At 45.3% G+C, this 25,204-nt stretch overlaps 1 protein-coding gene across 3 annotated transcripts in view; it reads left to right on the top strand.

Moving 5' to 3' along the window:
* LSAMP (limbic system associated membrane protein) overlaps positions 1–25,204 on the top strand; it is a 987,084-nt gene that overhangs the window by 867,176 nt on the left and 94,704 nt on the right. For all 3 annotated transcript variants that reach the window (XM_062632662.1, XM_062632655.1, XM_062632670.1), the window contains one exon: positions 14,532–14,657. In XM_062632662.1, coding sequence (XP_062488646.1) covers positions 14,532–14,657 — 126 coding nt within the window. The remainder of the gene's footprint in view (positions 1–14,531; positions 14,658–25,204) is intronic.

The raw sequence follows: 25,204 nt of genomic DNA, 5'->3' as shown, positions 1-25,204 counted from the left end.
CTGATTTGGGGACCAGTCAGATCAGAATGGAGCTTGGCTCAGTGAGATCCCTGTTCTCATTTGATATCAAATTGAAGGCAGCCAGCACAGCCACATCGCACAGCTCAGGGGACCCGTCAGGATAGCTTTGTTGTACCTGTTTGGCAGCTAACAAACCACCAGCCAAATGAGAGCTCTTGAAGAGGCCAGGATTTTCAGGAGCAAGAGTCAGTATGTGTGTATGAGTATATGTGAGTATCTATACATATATACACATTCTAAGTAAGTATATATTTTATATGTGTACACACACACAGATAGCCTCTTATGAGAGTGTTATGCCATACATACTGTTTCCCTGCATGGAGCTGTCAAATGCTATACATGTGCATACACTTGTGCCCAAATTCTCCAAGTCTGTAAGTCTGCAGTGATTACTGAAAAGATTAGCTTCTCCATTTGTGTGTCTGAGTCAGAATTTCTCCCTGCTCAACACGATACCCCCAGTGCTTCTGCCTGAGGGAGAAATCCAAGGTTTTTCCTTCCTCCTTCCTTCCCTCCCCTCTATCCAACCCTGGGGCACTAATGGAGCACACAGCAGCAGAGGCCATGGGAGGAATGAATCTTGGAGCAGGTTGTGTCTTTCTTTCTCTTGGTCTAGAGCCTGGCAGTTGGTTGCGATCAGCTTATTGCAAGGGTCAGTGGACATGTCTCATCACATAAACGTGAATGTCTTTGAATGGCTATAAATGAGGGCACAGGGTCTCCTGTTGCTCTGGATATCAACCCAGCTCTGAGGCTCCATGGCTGATAGGAGAGGATTTTTGGCAGGAGATGACCGTATTCTATAAGCGCAAGAGTGGCAGAAGTTCCTGTGTGGGGAATAATGAGTTGGGGGAAAGAAAGGGAAGGAAGTGAAGAGGTAGGTGCATTTCTCAAGCAGCTGGGGCAAATACTGTCTAGTTTTGGAAGTTTTAATGGTTAAGGGGAGAGAAAGCATATACTTACCCCTTGTCTGGTGGCAGATGAGTGCATCATACCATTAGTTTTTTCCATTCCTCAGTCACACCAAGCAGACTTCACTGGAGTTCTGGGGAACAGCAGGAGCCAGTGAGCTCATCTTGTAAGAAATGCACAGGAACCTTTGCTAAGTTAGTGACAACCTCCTTTGCTCTTCAGGAAAGCACCTTGGTGCAGTGCTTCCCTGGTGCAGCCAGCCAAAGCTGATTGCGTCTCAGTGCCATGCTTCCAACTTCAAAGTCATCAGAGGGCTCTATCTTCTTCCTGGCTTTCCATCACGGCACCCCTCTGTGCCAGAGCTACAGTTTCCAGCTCTGCTTTCCTTCATGTTCCTTCAGCCCTGGGATGCTGACTGTGTTCAGTGCCCTTTGCCTCCGCTCACATAGGGTTATTTATTATCAACATCTTCCCTCAACACCTCAAGGGATGGCCTGAGGCACACAGCACTACAGAAAGGCATGTATCTGCCCTGTTCACTTTGGACCTTGGTGAGCCTCTCCCCTGTGTTTCTCCTTCTTAAACGTCTCTGTCTCTGCTGATGTCTTTGTATTCTGCAGCACAACTGGGAAGACAGCTTGAATCCAAAACAAGCTTCAAGGCCAGTTTGGATAGGACTGTGAGCAACCTGGTCTAGTGGGAGGTGGCCCTGCCACAGGCAGGGGCTGGAACTGGATGAGGTTTAAGGTCCTTTCCAACACAAACCATTCTATGATTCTGTGATTCTGTGACATGATTCCCTGCCCAGTGTGATGGGCAAGCACCTCTTCTCTGTTGTCACTACTTCCCTCCCAAGGTAACTAACAAATTGCTCTGAGTCTTTAAATGGGCTGTTATTTCTTCCTTCCATCAGCACTCTCTCACTCTTGACTCGCAGTGTGGCTTCAGCTTCAATGAATTTAGCGTCATGACAAGGTACACAGGTGATGATGCCAAAGTTGACAACTTAATTCATCCAGGGGTACTGTTTTTCTCTCATCTACACTATTCTGTTGCTCCTTCCCTCTTCTACCCTGCTCAGCTCTCCTTTCTGTCTGTCCTTCTTCCTATGTCTTTCTGTCTGTCTCTCCCACTCTCCTTCCTTCTTCCTCTAATAGCCTCCCTAGGTGATCGCTATCTCGCACTCTGTCTCTCTTGACAAACAGAGCCGTCAGTCAGAGATCTCACTGGAGAGGGAGAGGAATTGGTCTTTACAGCATGTTGGCTGTTTTCTTGCCTTTGCAGCATCCATGGGTGCACAGGTTGAGGGCAACAGTCTCCAAACCGGTTTAGAGAAGCCACATTTGCTTTTGGTTTGGTTTAGGGCTCCAGAAGAGTGAGCCGTTGTGTTAGAGGGACAGAGGAGAGGAGCCTGTCAACCCCAAATGTATATAGGCAGGTAGAAATATCATTAAAGAAGAAATCCAACATCTTGACAAACCCCCCCCAGAGGATAAATTCTCTGTTAAACAGAGTAGCAAATGATCTCTCCTTCTCACCCCCCCCCCCCCAATCCCATAATCCCTTGTTGGCATGGCAATTGCCAAAGTATATAAAGAAAGAGACAGATCCCTCAGGTATCTGTCAGCACTAGATACAATCTACCCAGGACAGTGTGTGTGTGGCATTAAATCCTCCATACATCAAGCGTATGCCCAGCATATAGTGTCACACTGTATTTGTGCTGCATCCCCTGTGCCTATTTGTCATGAGTGTCTGCGCCCTATCCAGTGGCAGGTTGATCCATGGCATGATGCCATCTGGGTTATATCTCTGCTTCTCCTCAGGCTTTGACAGAGTTTTCATCATTGTGCTCTGATGCAAAGTTTCTTTATTTGTTTTAAGACTCATTTTCGCAAACTCCAGTATATCATGACCATCAGAAAAGTGTATGAGTGTATCCCTATCATCCATCAGCATCCCTAACTATATTGATTACACTTCCGTTCCTTTTCAGTTTCCACATTATTTTGTGGGTCCTGCTTTTTCCCTTGGGTTTATGAATTGTGGAGCTGATTTTCTCCTACTTTGTGTTCCCTTTCATGTAAAACAGTATTTTATCTTTATACCAGCAGTGAAGAAGAATCAGGTCTGTTTCATCTGCATATGTATAGGTCTGCCTTGGATTTGCCCTTTTTTTGCTGTGCCAAGGAACTTTGCAGCATGGTATTTCCTCATAAGGAACTCAACTCCCTTTGACAGTTTGAGGCTTTGTAGATACTCCTCCCCTTCTTCTCCTACACCCACTGGAGCTGTAGATGGCAAAGCATCATACCTCTCGTCACACCAGTTGGATACCCAGCACTGGGGATGCCATAAATCTTGCAATCCGTGATTCCCTAGGAGTGAATGAGAAGGGGAGGTGAGGCTTAGAAATGTGGAGTGATTACTCAAGGTTATATCACAAGTGCATAGCAGAGCAGTCACTGAACCTGGAGCACCAGACCTACACAAAGTCCTTTCTCCCTTCATTTTCTGGTATTGTTGCTTACCCTGCTAACTGTGATATTACAGATGCGGATGTGCCGTTACAGCAGAGAGACGTGGCTTTATGTTTTCCATTGGAACTAGTTTTTGGTACCCTGCTGTGGTAGAAATATTTGCAGGTTTTTATTAGTGCCCTTTGCTGATCAGCAGGGGAGATCACCTCATTCCTACTCTCTAGCCTGAAGCACTGGATTTCTGGGGTGAGGCGTATTTGCTTGCAGAACCTTAGATGAAAGTTGTCTGTAAAGTTGTTTTCTCACTCAGCACAAAGGTGCTGATGACCTTTTCTGGATGCAACCTCATCCTCCTGAATGGATAATGTCTACCTATTTCTTCTCAGTTTGATACTCGCTATTCCAAAACTTCTGACAAGATTTTGTTGCTTCTTTCTTGTAAGCACCCTCATTTATAGCTATCCCTGATATCCAGCCTCCTCCAGGCCTCACAGAACAATTTGACTGTGTAACCCTGCTCAGCTCTGGAAACTGAGTACCCAAAGCCCTTGTCTCCTGCAAACCGGGCATATAATGTGCTAATTGCCCCCATTTGCTAACACTGAGAGGCCAGCAAAAAATGTGTCAGTTTTGAAGAGGGCGGACTTGAACCCCAGTGAGGGAAGAGGGACAGCCAGTGGGTTTATGCGCTACGGGCTACAAGGGACTGAGATGTATAAAGCTACAGGCCACAAGGAATAAACATCATGCCTGGCACCCTGGGGGAGATTCTCCTTTAATTGAAATGGCACCAGTAACGTGTTTACAGAGCAAAGCTCTTGGAATCGATCCCTTCCCTCCCTTGTGGTTGTCTGCATGTATACAGCACATCTTCACCACACGGCAAAGCCTGGGAAAGGAAGCAGTGGGAAACTTCCAAGAACTCAAGGTGCTGCTGCACGTGGCTGAACCCAAACAGAGCACTCTCTTTTGGCAGGGAAACTTGGACAGCAGAAACTCTCCTGCCCAGGAAACCTTGGCTCTCCGCTGCTTTGTGGAAAGGAGGTCACCACGATCGCATCTCAGCCCTAGGCAGCTACTTGCTTTGTTTGAAAAAGCCTTTACTTCAGGAGCATTGTTGTTTGGTTTTCTCTCTTTCCTGCTGGATCAGGCTCGTGTAGATGAGCATTTCTGACAGAAGGGGTTCTTTGCCTCAAATTCTTTGGCTTTCCTTTCTCAGATGGCTGATGATAACACCCTGGCCTTTAGAAAACCCGCTGCTGCAGCTATCACCAAGCTCAACAATAGCTAACAATTGAAGGTCTCGCAGCTGGTATTTTCTAACTGTCTGTGCTGGGGAAGGCCACCATCTGTGGATCCAGCAATAGTGACAATGGTGACAATGCAGGAATGTGCTGAGCAGCCCAAGCTAAAAAATGTGGCGTTTCAGCCTTTTTCACACTCAAAATTTGTGATTTTTTTTTTGGAGATGGGGATTTGTTTCATGTTCATTTTTTTGCTTCAAATGTTTTTAGCAGGGCTTTTGGCATCAGAAGAGGCAGCTGCTCTCTGCTAAGACGTTAGTCTTGTGGTTGCTGATCTGGCTGCTCACTGAAGCTGCTATGGTGGCTTATTACAGATTGCTCGTCACTTGCTGAATTGGATGAAGTGAATCATCTTGTTAGAGAAACAGCAGTGATTTCTTAACAGACAGGTGTCCTAGGCCATGAGTTGGAGTGTTACAGGTCAAGGATAGTGTACGGTGCTTTACACTCTTCTCCAAATCTGTGTACTTGCACAAGAGTGAATTTTATCCAAAGCATGTAAAGGTCTGAGTATGGGATTATTAGCTTCATTCCTCATACCTGTGGAAGCAAAACCAGCATTTCCAAAAAGCTACACCAGCTTTTTGCTCCCCTAGAAGCCTGAAAACAATCTTAAAAGGCAATTACAGTGAGCTGTCCCACCCCATTTTCCTTGTTTTGATGTATTAAAAGGAAAGCTCACTAATAAAATATGTTTTTAATGTACACATGCATTTGATTTGAGTGAGAGGCTTGTCACTGAGAAACTGTCTGTCTTGGTTGAAACTGAGCCAGATCCTTGGGTATGTGGTGTGCACAAGACACTTAGTGTGTTGTATTTGCCTCCCTGTGGCTTATCACAGAGGCTGTGGGATAAACCATGGGCAGCCAAAGGAATCCCAGAACAGGGTTTGGAGAGAGCTGCCTTTTCTTTTCAGCCTGTGTGTGGATGTCCACCAAGTGATTTGTGAAGTCTGTTTTGTTGGTTGTACCATGTGTCCCTAAGGAGCTGAATGTAACCGCAGCTTAAGATCTGAAAACACGAAAACAACCAACTTTGGCCCTGTTTCTCCTGCGTGTAAAGCTGTGATTGCCAACCTCATCTTCGTGTAGAGTGGGGTGTTCGCTGAAATTGACTTCCTCCCCTAAGCAGGAAAATCCTAGTCATCTTCCTAACGCATAGGCACACTCTCTGAACCTGTACCTCTTGCCGTGGAATGATACAGGCTTTTTCCTGTGTTTTCTTCTCATACTTGTGCTTCCTAGTCTACTTCCCAAAGAAACAGTTAACAGGCAGGAGCCAGGGACTGCTGGGACTCAGTTAAATCATAATCATGCTTTTTTCTCTCAACCAGCTAATGAAGCATCCCTGTTCTGGCTGCAACACTGCCTTGAAGCCATCGCCCATTCTTGCTGTATAAGAATTGGCCTAAAGGCCATTAACATCAAAGCAGGAGTTCCCTGAGCTCTGAATCAAGTATATTAGGCCTCAGCTGCATACCATGTACATCCAACATGCTTAATGTTTCTGTGGAAAACTTTGTCAGAGATGTCTTTGGAGGACCACGACACTAGGGACAACAGGATTTCTCTTCCTCCATGGCTGATTGCATCTGAGGAAGAAAAGCTTTTCTTATGGCAGTCCCATAAGTAAATACTTCCCAGATTTAAAATATGGTCTAAGGGAATATATAAACGCACTTGAAATAAAGACCAAAAGCTGTGTACATCTGTAGTCTGTAAAGTGTTTGGGGTTAGGCGGTCATTCCAAGGGTTAATCCCTAAGGATTAGTATGGTAAACACTCTTGTCGTTGTTTACACGTGTCCTGCAAAGAAGGCTATGCTTTCATAGCAGGGCTTTCTAGGAGGACTAGCCATAAAGGTTTGCAGTCAGTTTTTGCAAGCATAAGGAACCAGGGGAACACAAATGGGAAATGCACAGAGCTGTCCTTTAAAGACATGAGCTGCAGATGAGTGGCTCAGTGCAGTCCCAGCATAAATTTGACATGTTAATAGAAAAGAAAAATATGCTTTGTAGTTCTAAATCTGGTGATAAGGGGATAGCAGGCATATGCCTAGCTTGTGTTTTTGTGCTTTCATTTACATGCTAAGCATGCTGACCTGCTCTCCTGGCCTCCACAAACTTGGTGACCTGGTGCTTGATGGGAGGACATGGAAAAGCCAGAGGTGGGTGAAATGCTATCAGCATCAGACCGAGGCTGGGACTCAGGCTTGGAGCTGGAACTGCTTCAGAATGAAAGGCTGGTGTTTGGGTTTACAGCTGAGATGTTGGGCTAGGTGCAAGAGTGGGACTGCTTTTATCCTTGTCCCACAACATCCCCTTAGTGCACTGAAAGCCAAGGTTGGGTTGAGATTTAAGCTATTCTTTTCTCTCTCAGTCAGGAAATGAAATAATTTCTCTCCTGAAAACTTCATGGAGACAGGTTTAAAAAGGAAAATATATCAGTTGGAATGAGTATAAGCAGTGGAGTCCAGTTCTGTGCTGACTTTTCCAACAGCTCATGGATGGGACAGTCCAACAGGTTTACACCCCATGCTGCTCTCTGCTAAGAAACAATGCACTGGAAGTGTTTCCCATGCAATTTTACGTGGGAAAATAGTCCATTCACTTGACTGTATATTGGATGAGACAGAGCTTTCCTTAGAGCAAAATGGTTTGGCTTGTCAGCTCTTAGCCTCAAATGCAGTGAGCTCTGACACGCTATCCAGCTCACCAAACTGTGAGGGCTTTCCACTTGGCTTTGATTTACAGCATCCAGTCTGTTTCTCTGCTCCCAGTCAGTGCAAAACATGCAGTCTCCGTCTGGATTTGAGTAATTTCCTGCATGGTATCTCTGTGGGTGAGGCTTGCAAAGGTGCAAGGCTTGGTCTCTCCTGGCATCAGCAGTGATGCTTGGATAGAGATCTGCCACACTAGGGCAGGGAAATGTGCGGGCACACATGGTTTGGGAACTGCTGATCTCCTAAGTGGTTTCCATGCTCTGGCTGGGATGTGCCCTTCTTTTTAGGGTAGGGCCTTAGGGTCACCAGGTATGGATGTGGGAAGATACCCTCTTTCAGACAATAGAAAGAAACCATTTTTAAATGTTGTAAAAGCACGGTAGTGGATTTGGAGAGGTTTTTTGGTCCCCAGGAGATTAAAACCCAAACCCAAGCCTCCAATGTTTGCCTCTTACTTCGCCAAAAGCTTTAATGCTGACAGAGGAACTGGCAGGGTGAAACAAGCCTAGCAGAGAGGAAGGTCATAAGGATGTTTCAGAGTCCACTGTTTTTAATGAAGTTCAACAACTTCACTCTCTGCCCTCCTGCCCTGGTGACAGCTTCGTCTTCCTCTGGCTGAGACTGCGGCACGAATCAGACCGTAAAAAACACATCTTGGGTCTCATGTCGCATTTTGTCTGCAAAGTGCTTCAGAAACATTAGCATCCCTCAACCCAAAGGGTGTCTACATTTTGCTTTCGAGCCCTCAGCTTGCTCCCTTTGCGGACCTAAGCAGCAGCAAGCTGTTTCTTGTTATGGTTGTAAAGAGCTGTGATTAGCCTGCTGCACACATAAGAGGGGAATTAAACCATTTAGTTGTATTTAGGAGCTCAACCCCTTCCTTTAGACCCTCTCTCCTCACTAAACACTTTAACTAAACAATGACTAATGAGGCCAATTTGCTGACGATTAATTGCCCCAGGAAAGGCCCCCTAATTGTAGTGAACAAGGTGGCTGCTCTAAAGCATTCAAGGGCCATATGATGGTCAGCCTCCCCCCTACCTCTGCCTGGGGGCTTATTAGAGCCTTTGCATTTGTTGCAAAGTGCTGTTAATTGGGAGCTGGGAATAAGGAAATGAGAACTCTGGAGGCTAATTGATAGCTACCTGCAGAGGGCTTTAGTGGCTACAAAGTTCCTTTGACTTTGGAGAGAAGTCCTGGTGTTCTTTTTGCCCTGAAAGCCAGGGGCTTCTATGGATTAGTAGGTGGGAGTCTTATTTTTCCCTAGCAGATGGGGGTATTACTTGCCAGTAGGTAAGTAAATAGGCTGGAGGAAGCAACTAACTAATGAGGATGTATGGACCGGGTTGTGGTGACTTTCTCCATTTGTACCAAGGTGCCCTTCTTGGGGCAAGCAGTTAGAGCACTTAAATGAATCTTATGGGCTTTCTTAGGAATTTTCACTTCTTTGTCTTGGGGGGATTAAATAGCTTTTGCTGCATCTTAGGTTTGTAGAGTGGGAATAAAAGCTCTGCTTTTTTAATGTATTTTGTGACTTATTGACAAAATACCTGACTGTTAAGCAGGCGTGTTATTTTAGATAGGGGAGTAGCTGTAGCTACTGCATCCAAGGGGCTTATGCAAAGCTCTTTGCCCAAAGGGAGCGATCAGCTTATGAACTTCCTGTGAGTGTGTTTGTAGGGCTCAGGGCTATCTTCTAACTACATCTCTGTGTCCTTCTGTTGGCACTTTTCATCTTGCCATACCTGATCTGAGTTCCTAGTCCCATGCTTCCTTCCTTTGTGTCGCAAACCCATCCTCCTTCATGCCCTAAGGTCTTGTGTGAAGCATCATGAAAACAGAATGCAACCAATGCAGGAGCCAGAAACTGCTGCCGCATGCCTATAAGTACCCCCTGCATAGAAATACCACTTATGCTAAGCAGTAGTTCCTATTCCTGTGTTGCATCTGGATGCTCTGATCCAAAGGCAGATACATGAACAGTTTGGGAGCTGTGGAATAGCCAGTTTCAGCATAAATTAGGAGAAGACCTCTAGGAGTGTTGCTGGTTATTACTCCCAGCTAATATCTCGGGAGGAGTTTTGAGCTTTGAAGGGTTTAGGTCATAAAAAGCAAGGATAACAACAGCAGATGTTTGGGTGTTCTCTTGTTTGCAGTTTCCTCGCTGCCTCCCATATGTGGCCCCTGGTTTGTAATAACTGCTACAGTGGGTGTTTTTGAGACACGATAATGTTTTGTGGAAACAAATCACTTGCTTTCATCTCGAGAGCAACAGTGATTGCACTGGGGGAGTGTGCTCTATTTTTCATGTCTCAGTATTCCTTATTATTTAAATTAATGTGAGTTGCAGTTGTCATGAAAGTGAAGGATTGATGGCAATTAACAGGCTTGGTGCGAGCAGGTTCTGCATAAACCTGTCCTACCTAGCTCTGTCACTGCATCTTGCCTGGGACTAGAATTCCCACACCAGCTCTGCCTTTGCACTCCTCCTGCCCTGCAGGCCTCCCCAGCTTTCCCAGCTCAGGGCATCCTGCAGCATCTCTGCCCTTTCCCCACTCCTGCCTTGCAGGTCCCCTGCTCTTCTAATGCATGATTCACAAGGAAAATGGCTATTGGTTACTTTGGGGGTTGTTATTTACTGTCAGTGACATGTAAGATGAGATGCTGAGCTAGCATCAGGCTTGTCCTGTAGATGTGAAATGTAGAAGAAACAAATAAGTGAGTTTCGAGTCATTCTTCTCTGAGCTCATTTCCATTGCTCCAGAATCTGACCCTGGCATAGGTAGGGCATCCTGCTTCCCCAGGGATGCTGCAATGGGGTACCAACTGTGCTTCCCTTCACACTGATCTCTGCTCCTCACCCCACCCAGGTGGATCCTAAGCACAGGGTAATGAATACCCCATATTACATTTATTCTGAAAGGGCAGAAAAATCCTGGTGATTTTTCTTTCCCATCAGTACCAGAGAGCCTGGCAATGCTTTGCCATGGTCTGTGGAGACAGAAGGGTCCAGCAGCAGCCTGGAAACCCCTGGAGGGACAAGTTGTTAGGCTGAATATGAGAACACCTGAAAGCTCTGTTTAGCTGTAGTGCTTCCCCTTCTGTTGTTCTGCTGTGTTTTTGCCTCTGTTAATAGTTCAGAGAGGACAGACACAGAAGGGTTTTCCAGTTGAGAGTCAAGAAATGGCTGAAAAAAGGAGGCTGCAGCACCCAGAGGATCCTGGTCCCAGGAGGTTTTATTCTCAGCAATCCTTCTTCCAGCAGCCTGGGAGCTGTGAAAACATGACAGAGCCCACACATGGGAAAAATAATAAGGTCAAAGCTTCTTATTTTAAGATTGTCCTAAAAAGGTGTGTGCAAAGTAATGACAAGTGCCAAGGAGGCAATGCTAACTGTTGCTGGTGCTGACAGTTGTGGCATTTTAACACGCTGGCTTGACACCCTGAAAATTAAAAGTCTCTGACTTTTTAGCTGAGTGAAATTACTGTCCACTAAGATCCAGTCATTGTTAATGCTAACTGGCTTTGGATTCGAAGAAGACAAAGCCAAATTTCATATATTCATAGGGAAATTATTTCCTGTCCTGTGCCCCCTCCTCAGTCCTTCCTTGCCCTCTGACCAAGGTGGCAGCTGAAGAGAGCCAGCCATTATATTCATAACAGGATTTCAGCCTTGGATGCCCTTTTCTCCCTCATCTGAAAAAGTGGCAAGCCAGATATGACCATCTGGACACATGCTTCTTCTCTTGGGGTTTTGGTTAGCATGGTCAGATCTGTTTGTATTTGCCAAGTTGACTTGATCCTCTGTGAACTAAAATGACTTGACGGCTTTGGGAAGTCCAAGGTACACATGTCCTAACTGCAGCTCTGCTGCCAGTGCCCCATAGTGGCTTTCACTGCTCTCTTCTCAACCATTTTGACTGACATTGCACCATTCTGCTAGGTCCTCAGACTGCCCTACAGCTCCATCTGCTAGTCCTGCTTGAGCTTAGTCTTTCTTGGTTTGGTGTGTGGCTTTTTTTCATGATGCAAATGTTAACCCCTTGAGGTTAAGATGAAGTCCCCAAAATGTGGTCTAGACACTGGTTTTACTCCTGGGCTCTGCTTACCCTTGCTTGCCAGCACACCATGGAGAAGCTGTGCTGAGGATGCTCCAAAATCATGGTCCTTGTGTCCCCTGACATTGCATCTATGACACATCACAGCAGCTTCCATTGCTCCTTCCCAGACTAAGCCACTCTGTCTCCTCCAGTGTGTGTTGGTCTCAGATCTGAAACATGGTATGTACTACAGGTAGCTGTGCTGCTACAGGACTGAAGTGGCCATCGGAATTGCTTTGTTCCCTTAGGATTAGTGGTTTGGATTTCTGCACCAGAACTTGCAGGGCTCTCCCAGCCTACAGCTTTGCTGTTTGGAGCAACGGGTCTGTCTGTCCTGAGCCATGAGACAGGGGACTTCCCTTACCCTATGGGACAGAAAAGAGAAGGAAAAGTGCTGCTGAGTCCTGTCAAATCAGTGCTGAGATGGACCTCAGTGTGATGCTGCAAGCTGCCTCTCTGCTTTTGTATGCATGAAACCCAAGTGTCTCTTGGAGGCACGGTATTTCATTTCCCAAGTGGGGTAATTCCTTTCTGCTGCCCTTTATGCACTCTCAGTGTACTGGTTAGCAAAGGTGTTTGCTTACTTTCCAAGACCACTTATTTTGTACTGCCAGGCATTTGCTGTGCAGAACAGGTGTGTGCTAAAGGGGGAGGAGGCGCGAACTGGATCTGTAGTTAGTAAAACCCTCATGTACCTCTCGATATGGTGGGATCAAATTCTTTGACAATATCAGCGTTCTCCAAGAATGCTTATTTAGTTTTGTTCTGATGCCTCCTACCTCTTCCTACGTGCACAGACACAGTGCCGGTGGCTTGCAGTGAATCACCAATGTGCAATGTTTCGGGGCTTGCATTTGTCAGGGGATTTTGCTTCGAGAGGAGAGGGTTGATTTTCTGCTATGTTTTGTTTTACCCACTATTGTGATGCCAGGGAGGTGTCCCTGCTCTGAAAATCCTTCTCTCCAGGGAACAGGAACATTCTCTTCAGCTGCAGTCAACCATTCCCCCAGCCTTGCTTTGGTTGCTTCACCATGAGCTCATCAGCCATCAATTCTAATTCTTGAGTAGCACTTTCCGAGGTGGAAAATTTCTGATCTAAATCTACCCTCTTCTACTGTAAAGTCACTACATGTCCTTGCAAAAAGTTCCTCCCAGCATTCCTGTAGCCCCCTTTAGGTAATAGCAGGTTGCCCTTCCAGTCTCCCTGGTCTCCTTCTCCCCAGAAGGTCTCCTTTAAGCCTTCCCTTCTCCAGGCTGAACAACTCTCTCAGCCTGTCTTCATAGCAGAGCTGCTCCAGCCCTCTGATCATCTGTGTGGCTTTTCTCTGGACTCACTCCAATGAGTCCACATCTTTCTTAAGTTGGAGGTCCTAGACCTGAGTGCATGTGTGGTCTCATGAAAGAAGGGTAAATATAATCACTTCCCTCCACTTATGGGGCAACGCTCTTGCTAATACAACTCAGGATGCTCAATCTTTGCTGCAGGGGCATACTGCAAACTCATACTGAATCCCCAAATATCATGGACTGCTTGAGCCCAGCACTTTCACCCTACCAGCAAATATCAGGGTGGTTGAAGGCCCTCACAGGGACTGTGATTGTGAAGCTTCTTCTGTCAGCCTAAAGCAGTCTTTGTCCACTGCCTCTGCTTAATCAAATGGTGGGTACCAGCCAACAGGGGTGACTTCCTTTTGCTAGCTCACTGACCAGAGCTGGGTTCCTCCAGGTGGGCTTCATGGTCATAGATGCTGAAACGTTATCCATGAGTCTGGGGACTAAAGATCTGTGGGTTGTAAAGAATATTCCTATGAATCCAGCAACACAGCTGGAATGGATGAGTTGCTGTCTTTAGGCTTTATTTCATTTTCCCCACCTAGCTGGTAGGCAGCTTTGCCTCAAAAGGACCATCAGCCTCTCTTGCCAAAGAGGGGGAAGGGAAGGCTGCTCTGTTTACTCTGTGGTAAGCAAAGCAGAAAATGATGTTGTTTCATTCCTCACTACACACAAATTCGGAAGCTGAAAATATATTATAAAAAAAAAATAAATTAGAAGATTCCCTTTTATCAAACTCCCTCACCACATCCAGGGTGTGAAGTGTGGAAGCAAGGCATGGATGTGAGAGAGGACAGACTGCAACAGCCTGCTCTTCTTGGAGGCTGATACATTACCATGCTCCATACCTGGAGGTACTTGTTCAAGTCCCATTGCGTTGTTTTGGTCCCATGACACAAACTCACTTGGAAAGTCTTTAAGGATTCTGAGTGCCCAAGCTGTGGCTGGTCCTGTGGATCTTTAAAGGCTCTATCATGCATTTGCACCGTGTGAGGTGCTTGCTGCAGGCAGTCCATGGGGGATCTCTTTTGGCTGAAAGATGTTGCAGAAACCCTCCCACTGTCACCATTGTGCCTTCCCTCAGCAAATTCCCATTACCCATGGTGTGTGTTCCTAGTTCTCACCTTGTCACAGCAGTGAAATGAGCTTAAAAGCTCCCCAGTTCAATGCCCAGTGAGCATTTGGTTGCATGATCAGCAGAGCAGCATCGTGGCTAACAGCATGAGTTCTGTCAGCCAATGGGAGGGAGCAATAACTAATACAGCTTCTGCATCGGTGTACAGCACGCTGCAGGAGGATGTGGAACTGTGTCTGGAGCTGTTTGGAGTGTAAAATTAGCTGGGACAGTGCTTGGAGCCTGCTGATTCCTCCCATGCAGCCTCGGGGTAGTTCTTAGAAGTTATTTGATGAAGACCCCCAAACCTGCCCAAACAGAAATCATTGCAGTTGCACCAAAGACTATTTCTACCTGCAGATCCTTGAAGCAGTGATACATATTATTCTGATTTAAGTTCAGAAACCCAGGTAGTAATGAGGAGTGCAGCCTGTGAGAGGAATCTGTGGCTGCCTCTGCTTAATAGGTAGGTAGGTTAATGAGTTGGGCAGCCTGCCATCCAGAAGTCTGACTAACAAGGTCCAACTTCCTTTTGTCTTCACAGTTCCACCAAAGATCTCCAATATCTCCTCGGACATCATCGTGAATGAAGGCAGCAATGTAACCCTGGTTTGCATGGCAAATGGGCGTCCTGAACCTGTCATCACCTGGAGGCACCTCACCCCAACAGGTAAGAGACCCAACCGGACTCAGCTGTGTGGGTGATTTGTGAACTGTTCAGTAGTTTCCTTCTCTTCCAACATCAACAGGAAATTGCAGTAGCAATACAGGCAGCTGTAAGAAAAGTAGTAAGAATCTTAAATGCACTGCAAGCTTGTTTTGCAGTGTGGTTTCCCAGGCACAATAACTAGGTTGCCTGAGGGAACAAATTAAATTACTTCAGTAGATACTCTACAGAATTGGACCCGTAATTCTATTTAGTTTTGGTCTTCATCTAGTTGTCCCAGTCTCTACTGCTGGAAATGCAGCACACAGTGGTTTAGACAAAACACTGCTGGTGCCGGAGAGAAGGGAAAGGTTTTCTATTTAGGTGTTAGACAAAGAGGTTCTTTCTGAAAAGCATGGAATTTGCTTCCCACTGATCTGCCTTAGAGAGGCAAACAGTGGCACAGATTATTTCATAGTACTGTCCATTTTGGCTGACAGTCTTTCTGTGTCTTGTGAGGTAAGAAGGCATTTGATCTGCAAGAGGAGTGAGGAGCAGGGTGGAGACAGAATAAAGAAGAACTCACCAGCTTTGTTCTGCTATCTAACTGTGCTTTCCATGCTCAGGGATGTGGCAAGCTTGGAAGGAGAATATGCTTTCAGTAGTCAGGCTCTATGGGGTGGTTAGCACCTTGAGTTGCAAGGAAACCTTTGCTCCCTAAAGATTTATCACTAGGATGGGAACAAGAGCTATGTTTCCCTTCCTCTGTGTCATGTCCTTTGAGAAGAGATGAACTCTTGATCTGATTTCTTTTGCTGTCAGATACTCTTTCATTTAAATTGTGTGGGGAAAGCATTGATTAGCTCCATATGAATAGTCTTCTACGATATTCCCATATATGTAAAGGGTTAAAGGCTGTTCAAGGTAAGCATAGTACAAGCTTTCTGCATGTGCTATAGGCAGTCAAACTATCTGCTGCTGTTCAGCAGACATAAAAGGGGATAGCATTGCAGAAAGCAGGTTGGCGAGAGAAAGAGAAAATGCCACATTGCAGAAGAGCTCAATCCAGGTGCTGCATCCAGAGGATGCATTTGGGGCCTATGGTTCAGATTGTGTTACTCAGATTTCCTGTCTCATCCCTTCAGTATAGCCAGTAAGCCAGATGTGTGTTTGTATGATACACGGTTTATATTTCCAGCCCATTGCTAGCAATACCCAAAAGAAGGAAGGTGGGGAAAGACTGCCAAGAAGAGGTGGGAGGAGCAGAGCTGATGAGGGAGCACTAGTCCTTTGTGGTATCAGCATCACTACCTGATATTCTTCTTCTGTTGTTTTCAGTATTAAGTATGACTGTTCCCTTTGCATATGTAGGGAAATAGAACCTACTTTTTTTACCTTTAATTATGTATATAGAATTTTCTAACTCTGGCATTTACGCTCATGAAATTTATTTCATATAAGATCTTCCATCTTACTTCTGTGTCAGTCTTTCACTCCTGCATCTAACACTTTCTCGTACTCAAGTAAGAGATTCTCCCTAGCTATTCCATGAGCACAGCCTAACATTGACCAAGTTAAGGGCATGACAAGGATACCTGCTTAAATCCCAATGAAAACTAAGGCCTGGAACACATGAGATGTGTTGTTCAGAGCAGCAATAATAAGATTCTGTCCTGACTCATCACTGTGGCTGCATGTTTGTGCGTTGTGGTTTTTATGCAGCTGTACCACCTACTCCATTGTATCAGACACAGACATTTTTCTCCCTTTCAAAAAGGCTCTTCAGCCAGAACGATGGTTTGCTCTATCCCTGTTTAGTGAGAAACAGGACTGAGGAATTCCATCCCTGCTTTGATTCCAGGGTCAGTTCTCCTAGGTCTGGTTTTCACTTTTGCATCGTGCCCCTTCACATCTTTCCTCCTGTGCTGAGTGTCTCAGAGGTGTTGCCTTCTTAGCATCCCTCAGCACCATCTCACTGACTCCCTTCCAATCCTCTCAGAGCTCCTGCTACACTGAAGCCTGCTAAGCACCCCCTTCACAATCAGCTAGAGCCAGGGATGAAGGGCAGGCATCCCAGTCTGTCACCTCCAGGTCTCACTGCTTATTGTTCTCTTTCTTCCCACCTCAACCCATCTGCTATATTTTACAGGTATAGAGAAACTGCTTTCAGGCACACATCAAGTCTTTTGAGCAGCAGGTAGCCCAATAAGGCACTTGTCCCAGAATGGGGACAGAAGGGTTTCTTTGGAATGTTTTACTTGAGGTTGACAATTAATACAGATTCCAAACCTATTCCACAGCTGCTGCGGTTAGAAACACATCTTATCTTGGAATCCCTTCTCCAGAACTGTAAGGCATTTGGCTCCATTTATGCTAGTTTTGAAGACATCGTGCTATGTATCAAAAGAACTATTTTAGATCATAGTAAAGCTTTCTAAAATATATCTCTCTCCTTGGATTTTTTCACAGTAAAATTCATGACCACAGAATGAGGAGGATGAGCATTACTGAACTTGTGTAGGAGGTTTTGAATGGACAGGTTGTGAAATTAAACCAGCACTGAGGGGCGTGAGAGGGCCAAATCACTTTTTCCTTGTGCACTCTCTTCAAGGAGTTCATTAGTGAATTGTCTGCTGCTTCTTTCACTCATTGGCTTTGTCAATAGTGTTCGGCTAATTACCTGAGTTAGGACCACAGAAACGATTTATTTCTTATTGCCTAAGAAGACACAAATGTAAAGGGAAAGCAGTGTTGCTCCTTATACAAAGAAGGCAGGGATGCATGTGATAGCTCATTTAAATGCTTCTGGGTCTCAGGGGCGATCATAGCTCACTCACCTGCCTATCTGGGAAGTTAAAACTTTTGATTTATATAATGCTGTATCATTTCTTTTGCTGGTCCTTCAGTGAACAGTTGAAGTAGGCATTTTTCTCACACCAACTCTAAGTCCCCAAGTCCTGAAGCAACCCATAGATAAAACCCCTCTCCTTACCCTGTGAGAGAAGTCCTTGCTTTCCACTTCCAATCCTCTTCAGATGACTGACTAGGTTTTGAGCAGGTGGAGGGAGTCAATCAGACCTTTTCCTTTCTTATCCAACATGCTGTAGGACATTGGTAACCTGGTCTGACTAGTTGTGGATAGCTCAACAGGCATTGCCTAATGTGCTCAAACAGCTTCATTAGCTCTCCTCCTCAAGCCAGCAGTGACCACAGCAGCCCTTGTACTGGATTTGTTAGAAAAGTGGTTTGTTCCGTGTGAGCAGGACCAAGTATTGATGACTTTCTATATAGACTACATGAATTAGCTATTGTCAGCGCTAGAAATACTTCACATGGGGATATGCTATAGTCTCGTATCTCTTGAAAGGGACAGACCCAGATTGTCCCCTCTCTGACTTTGTACAAAGAGTAGGTGTTGTTCTGTTGTTTTCCTCTCCTTGATATTAACTCATAACCCAAATGATCCATGTCCACAAAGGTATAGATTATTTTTCCATCACTGAAAGCAAATTTCCAGCAGTTGTGCCACAGCCTGGACAAGGTCCCAGTACAGGGCCATGTATTATGAATGTTAACACATTCTGTGTGGACTACCAGAGACAGTCTACCCATCTCTGGTTTGTTATGTTAAGAGGTGCTCTGTTTTACCTGTACCATGCACCAAGGTAACAACTAACACAGCCAAGAATCCGGTAGGATGATTTGGAGATGGTAGGCACCTACTTTTGAGCTCATCTTAGTTTTACTTCACGTTTTCCTTAAGTTTATTCAGGCTAATGTGACTTCTCCCTACCCATAAGCTGATGAGATCACAGTCCAGAGTCTTTACCATTTATCATTCTCCATCTCCCCATCTTATTCAGAGCTATGCTAGATGCCTAGTTGACTGAAAAAGAGCTTCCTGGGAAAAATATATTAATGTATGCTCGTATTCTTATCAACAAACACCCTCTCATCAGAAGCCCTAAAGAGTAGCTTCTTGTGGATTGGGTTAGCAGCCATATGAATGTGAACAGTTATTGCAAGGTCTTTGCATTACCAGATATCTTGCTGCCAATCCTTTTGTCCTGGATGGGCAGACAAACACAGAAGAAAAAGGCAGTTCCTGTCCCAGGGTGCTTGTGCTCAAGCTAACAGGAACAGTCCCATTCATATTTCTGCTCCTCTCCCAAGAGGCATTGATGGTTGAAACCCTCCTGAGGTCCTTGCTCGTGGGTACTCTGGCAAGTGTCATGAGATTGGTACCTGTGTGTGGTGGCAATCTGAGAGCTGATGGCAGGGAGAAAAGGCTATGTTCATCCCTATGGGGTTCAGCTCAAGGTTGAACTGTTGAGGCTTTACTGGTTGTGCATAACCGGCTGGGGAGCAAACAATTTAGTTTCCTAAAGCATCTATGGAGTGTGAAAAATGCATGAAATCACCAAATATCTCATTCCTGATTCAGCTTCTCCAGCCTCAGCCCAGCAAGGCCGTTCAATAGAGAACAGTCTGGATTCTCCCAAATTCCATCTGACAGTCTGAAGATACCCACTTTGGCTCAGAAAGGGAGCTTAGTTATTACAGTGGTAATCACAGCATAAACACCATTCTAGAGCAAAGTAGATAAGTATTGATTGCAACACCCAAGTTTCATGTCACAGCATAAAATGAAAGGAGATGGGAAGGCTTGTCAAATACACCATTCTGATTCTCCCTAGAGGGTGTTAGAAATTCTTATTGAGTCTTAGAGAATGTACTATAGCCTGGGAAGTTTGGAAAGGATAGAGAATACAGAAGAGTGCCTGCATGCTCTGTGTAATTGAGCTGTTATACATATAATATGTTTATAAACAGCTGTAGAACTCATTGCCATGAAAAGTTATTTAAAGACGAGAACTTGGCAAGACTCTTAACAGTTTGGGTGTTCCTGAGGATAATGTGACAAATCTGGATATTCTTGTTATTCATAACAAAAATATTGAAAAGGATGTTAAACTTCATGCTTTGGGGCTCAGTTACTTGAGTTGGGGATGAGACCTAAACTGAAAGAGACAGGTTGTCTCACACCCCCGCTTATTGTGTCTTCCTTCAGTACATGCCAGTCTCCTTGTAGGGCTGAACATGAGAGAAGCAGAGAGCTGTCTGAAGGCATGGGATTTAAGAAGGCCATATTGGTCACATGGACAACTTTGGTCATTATTCACTATGTTTGTTTGCTTCTCATTGCTAAGTGCAAAGCCTTGCTACTGCACTCTGTGTTGTGCAGGTGAATCCAGTTTATACCTGAAGACAGTAACAAACAGAAAACCCTCAAGCAGAGTCACCACAAGTCAACCCTGTAGGCACTACGTAGTCATGGGGCCTACAAGGATGCTGGAGAGGGACTCTTCATCAGGGACTGTAGCGATAGCTCAAGGCGTGATGGGCTCAAACTGAAACATGGGAAGTCCAGGTTAGACATAAGAAGTTCTTCACTGTGAGGGTGGTGAGGCGCTGGCACAGGGTGCCCAATGGTAAATACTGCATCCCTGGTAGTGTTCCAAGCCAGGCTGGACAGAGCCTTAAGCGACATGGTCTTGTGTGAGGTGTCCCTGCCCATGGCAGGGGTTGGAATTGAATGATCTTAAGGTTCTCTCCAACTCTTAACTATTCTACGATTCTATGAGTTGGAAGGGGATTTTCTGGTTATCTAAACCATTTGGATTTAGCCCATCTTTCTGCTGCACATTTAAAACCTCAGTAAAACAATTGTGGAGTGTTGCTTTGGGATGTTGGAGTGTCTGGGGGGTCTTATTTGAGTTTGGTGGGTTTTTTTGGTGATGTTACTGTGCCAGCTCTTCTTATGTCACAACCCTCTCCCCCTCTAACTGCCTTTGCCTGGTCAGGAAATTAAAGACTTAGAAGATACCTGTTTGACCTTGCATTTTAGGATGTTAGGGGGCAACTGAAGATTTTTTAACCAAGTCTCTTTTTCCTCTTGTTTTTAGTTTTGGCTTTGATTTTTTTATTTATTTTTCTTTTTCCTTGCATCCTCAAAATATTCTGGCAAAAAATGTGGTCTCATCTTCCACACAAACATCTCATTTTGCCTCTTATACACTCCCAGTTTGTTTTAGGACTCTTTCCGAGATATCTTTTTCTCTTTTTGTCTGGTCTTCCTCTTATCCAAAATTATAGGGGAAAAATGAAGGTTGCTGGCTCGCAAAGAGCCCGGGAAACAAGCCAAAGTTTCAGCTTTTTCAGGGCTTCTCCAGAAGGCATCCAAAGTTGTTTCAGCCTCTATTTGCTCCCACTTCTGCCGGCTCCACATTTTTTACTTGTTCAAAGTCCCCTCTTGCTAGTGCCTGGCCTACAGCAGAAGCCTCCCTGCCCCATTCCTCACCTATAATAAACCCAAGTCCTGGACGTGCTCTCTCCCCAACACACTGGAGGGCTTTAATTTCTTCATTCTGTGCTCTGAGACACATAACAGTGCTCAGAGATCCCTCCTATTGTAACAGTGCTCCATTCAGTTGCTGTGGTCTGTGGTGCTGTTTCAGTACGAACACTGTTGATGTATGAAGCATTCATGTTCTTAACAGCTTTGATTTCTCTCTCCTGTCCTATGGCAAAGAGGAAGAGCAAGGCCGCAAGTATTTTGGCATTTCTGTGGAAGAGGTTGCTATGAGGAGGGAACTTGCCCAGTCAGCAGTGATTGGAGAGGAGCATCTGGAGTCTGCTGGTCAGTGCTCGGCTGCCCCACCTCTGTCAAGAATCTCTGTGCAGCTGGTGGCAAGATGTGATAGTTGAGCACCAAGTTGGTGGCCTTCCTGCCACATAGAAATGATGTCTTTTAGAGCACGTTGGAGTCAGGTAGAGTTGCCAGAAGGCTGCTCAGTGAAACTGAGCACCCCAGAAGATGACAATTCTAAATCTTCCGTAATTAATGGTGACAGGGAAAGGAATTGCTATATGCTACCATAATAGGATCTCAGTATCAGGTTAATGAACCTTACCAAATTCTCCATCATTCCCACCAGCACAAAACCATTGAAATCAAGGGGCTTTTCTGCCATGACTAGGACAAAGAGAGGACAGGTCCGCTGCCTACTCTGCTCAGCATGGTGTTCTGTCTGTCTTTCCCCGCTTCCCTTGTGCTTCAAACCTTCCACTGAGCACTCTTATATCCTACCTATAAGTGAACTGCAGCAAAAGAAATTGCCTGAAGAGAATGTTACTGAGTTCAGGACACTGAAAGTTGTGTGTGTTATCGCATCTCCCTCTAGTGATCCGAACTCAGGAGTCTGCTTTGGGTCTGTTTGCTTGGAGGTACTCTTTTGGTGGCAGAGCTTCTCTGGGTTCACATGGGCAGACTGCTCAATGTTTTAGGACTGGCTCCCATTTCCTCTGCCATCTGGAGGTCATATTCCCCACTGGCAGCTCCGTGTTTACAGCTGTAGTTCGTGTCTGAGGATTTAAACGTGCTTGTAAAGATGCAGAGAGGTTGAGTGTGAATTAAAGAGAGGAAAAAAATCACAGCATTTTAAATTTAATACTTTCAATTCAAACATCCTTAGGAAGAAAATAGAGAGCCTGCATATTTTTTTTTTTTCTCCTTGTAGCTGCAATCTATAAGTACTTTCACTTTAGGCAAGCATATTTCTCACTCTCTCTTCACAGTAGGAGGGAGACACACTAATAAAAGGGGAAAGTTAAGGTAGTAGCTTATAGCTGCTCCCTGCATTTTTTCTTTCATTTAAAGAGAGTGACTTCACTATTTTTGTTATTATGTTGTCACAAGGCTTCAACTGGTCTCAGTGGCTTCAGTGACGGATGCATTCTGCACTGAAGTTAGAACTACTGTCTCCACCTTGTCTAGGGATCCAAGTGAACATGGATGAGATCACAGGGGTCCTGCCCGCACAACGATGTCTGGAGGGAGTTTCCCATACAGACCCAAAGCCTTCACCCTTTCTAGCTTCTCCTTCATAATCACCTGTTTCTTGCCTCTGCCTCCACACTCCCATTAATCCCACTGATGAAGCCACTTGGCTTCTGTATCCCAGTTATAGTGGTAGCTGGAAAATAGTGTGGGGGAGACAGAGAGAACAGAGGTGTGCAGGGACAAGCAGGATTATTTGCAAGAACCTCCTGTACAGAGATAAACCTAGGGCAAAGCAAAAGCCAGCCTTGGGGGCAAGACATCCCGAGCCTGCTTGCCATGATGACCACAGCAAGGTCAGTTAACACTCAGCCTCCTGGAGCATGGAACTTTATTCCCATTTTGAATACACTCGTAGTGGAAGTGGGAGGCTCCCAGCTGAAGGCAGTGAGCTATTTTGGTAACGAAAGGCTGCAGCAGGCCCTGGTGTTGTGAACAATTATGCTCTCTTTCCTTCCTCAGCCTCCTTTCTGAGTCTTTCAGAAACGTGTCTTCAGAACATCCTTCCCTTTCCTGTCTGAAGAAAAACATGAGAGACTGAAAACGTGATTCAGGGATTTATGGGGGGTTTTAGGGAGTGCAGGTACAGAAGTGTTGTTTTTATTTCTTCTTCGGTTATTTTTTCCTTTTGAACAGCAGAAAAATACGGAAAATGTGACTCTTCTCATGTAGTTTTTCTTTTTTCATGCACTGGCTGAACAAATCATCCTTTCTCATAAACTCACAGTGAGTGCCCACCGCAGTGTTACTGCAGCATGGGAGCAATGCAGGCAGCAGCAGGGAGGCTGAGAGGGGATGCTGAGTGCAGGCCCATCCAGGGAAGCAAAAGCTGCTGTCTGATGCAGCCTTTGAATTTCACACACAGTTTGGAGTGAGTTGAACCATCTGAAGCATGAGCATATTGTGCCAAAGCATCAGCACAAGCTCTAAGCAAGGAAAGTGTAATGCAGGCGATGATAGCCTGGGAAAGACATTGATCATAAGAGATTTCAGTTGTATTAATGGAGGGCTGTAGCAGATTGGAAGGTTCATGGAGCAAGGACAGGACCGTATCCGTGGCACACCTTACCGAGCAGCTCATAGAGCCTAAGGCTTGCCTTGGCTTGTATTCCAGTCTGGAGCAGGGTTAGAGCGATGAGCAATGCAGCCATTCAGGGGGTGCTAAGGCTCCTCATAAGGATGCCTGCAGGTCACTGTATGTGCCTAGCTGAGAACTGCTGGCAGGGTCATCTTAGTACATGTACTGTAATAGTCAGCATATGTCATTACCACTATCCTTAGCTACTGTGCAGCTTGTAGATCTGTAAAAGCCATATGAGTATGCAGGTGCGCACTGCGGTATGCATTATTTGTGAGCATTTTACTATGTGTTCATTTGTATGTTCACCATGCCAGTGTCTGTGCATGCATTTTGCTGCTGCACAGGTAAGCTTTTTGATGTTCACCAGCCTTATTCACCAACCTCAAAGGCCTGCATTTCCTTAATGGTAGAATTGTGAAACATAGCAGTAAGCATGCAAAATAAAAGCAGAGGAGAAGACAGATAGCATCCGGAGTCATACTGTACCTGCCATCCTTTTACTGCTGGGCATAGCTCCGTATAGCTGTCCAAAGCCTGTCTGTACAGCCTAAAGTACAGATGCATGAAGGGGACAGAGAATAAGTATTTTTAGTGACAATCATGATAAAAGGCATGATTTCAGAAATTCCCTGAACTGGAAAAGCTCAGATCATGCTCCAAACTTTGCAACTCCAATCCCTCTCTGGCATGTTCACTTGTATCCACTTCATTTATCTCTGCTGTACTTGGGCATCTTCAGAGCAAATAAATAATTGGTTCTTGCTTCTGTCTCCCCTTCTGCCCATGGGACTTAATTTGTGCTGACAGTCTCTAGATATGTGGTGGTTTGAGTTGACTTGGTGGGCTGGACCACAGGTGCCCACCAAGCTGCTCTGTCACTCCCTTCCTCTGGAGGAGGAAGAAATAAGATGGAAAAACCCTTGTGCATCAAGATGGAGGCAGTTTAAAAAAGCCAAAGCTAAAGGCAGTATGCAGAAGCAAAGGAAAACAAGAGATTTATTCTCTGTTACCCATCATCAGGTGGTGTCCAGCCACTTCCCAGGAAGTATGGCTTCACTATGAGTAACGGTTGCTATGGAAGACAAACTATGCAATAATGAATGCCCCCCTCGATGTTCCTTCAGCAAGCCCCAGCTCAGAAGCCTTGGAGCTGCATGTACCATAACTTAGGGTGGGCACACGGAGAGGTAAGTCGCTCCTTGTGAAAGGCTGGCTTGTGCCTCTGGAAATGCCAGAATGGGTCTGGGAGTCTATGCATACAGCAGAGGCTGCAAGGGATTTGGGGACAGAGAGAAGTCACTTTTGCCACGCAGCATCTCATGTGTGAGACCAGGGGAAGATGATGGAAGGAGACTGTTAACTCAAACAGACAAAAGTAATTAGAAGAGTAAAATAATAGATTAATGAGCAGCCAGCGTCAGGGGAACTTATTAATTATCAGTAGAGGATTTCCTTCAAAGTGCAGGCTGGCTGAGGGCACGCAAGATAGCAACCACAAGTCTAGCCCTGTCTGAGGAAGCTGCCGGGGAATTAGTGGCGCTGGGTGTCTGGAGAACGATAGCAGAGTTAAATGCTTCCTTTGAATCCTGT

Source organism: Pezoporus occidentalis, unplaced genomic scaffold (assembly GCF_034315485.1).
Source record: "Pezoporus occidentalis ecotype Australia unplaced genomic scaffold, CSIRO_AGI_Poc_V1 ctg111, whole genome shotgun sequence".
In the NCBI taxonomy this organism is placed as follows: domain Eukaryota; kingdom Metazoa; phylum Chordata; class Aves; order Psittaciformes; family Psittacidae; genus Pezoporus; species Pezoporus occidentalis.
The sequence above is the reverse complement of the archived record's forward strand: the minus strand, read 5'-3'. Positions and strand labels throughout refer to the sequence as shown.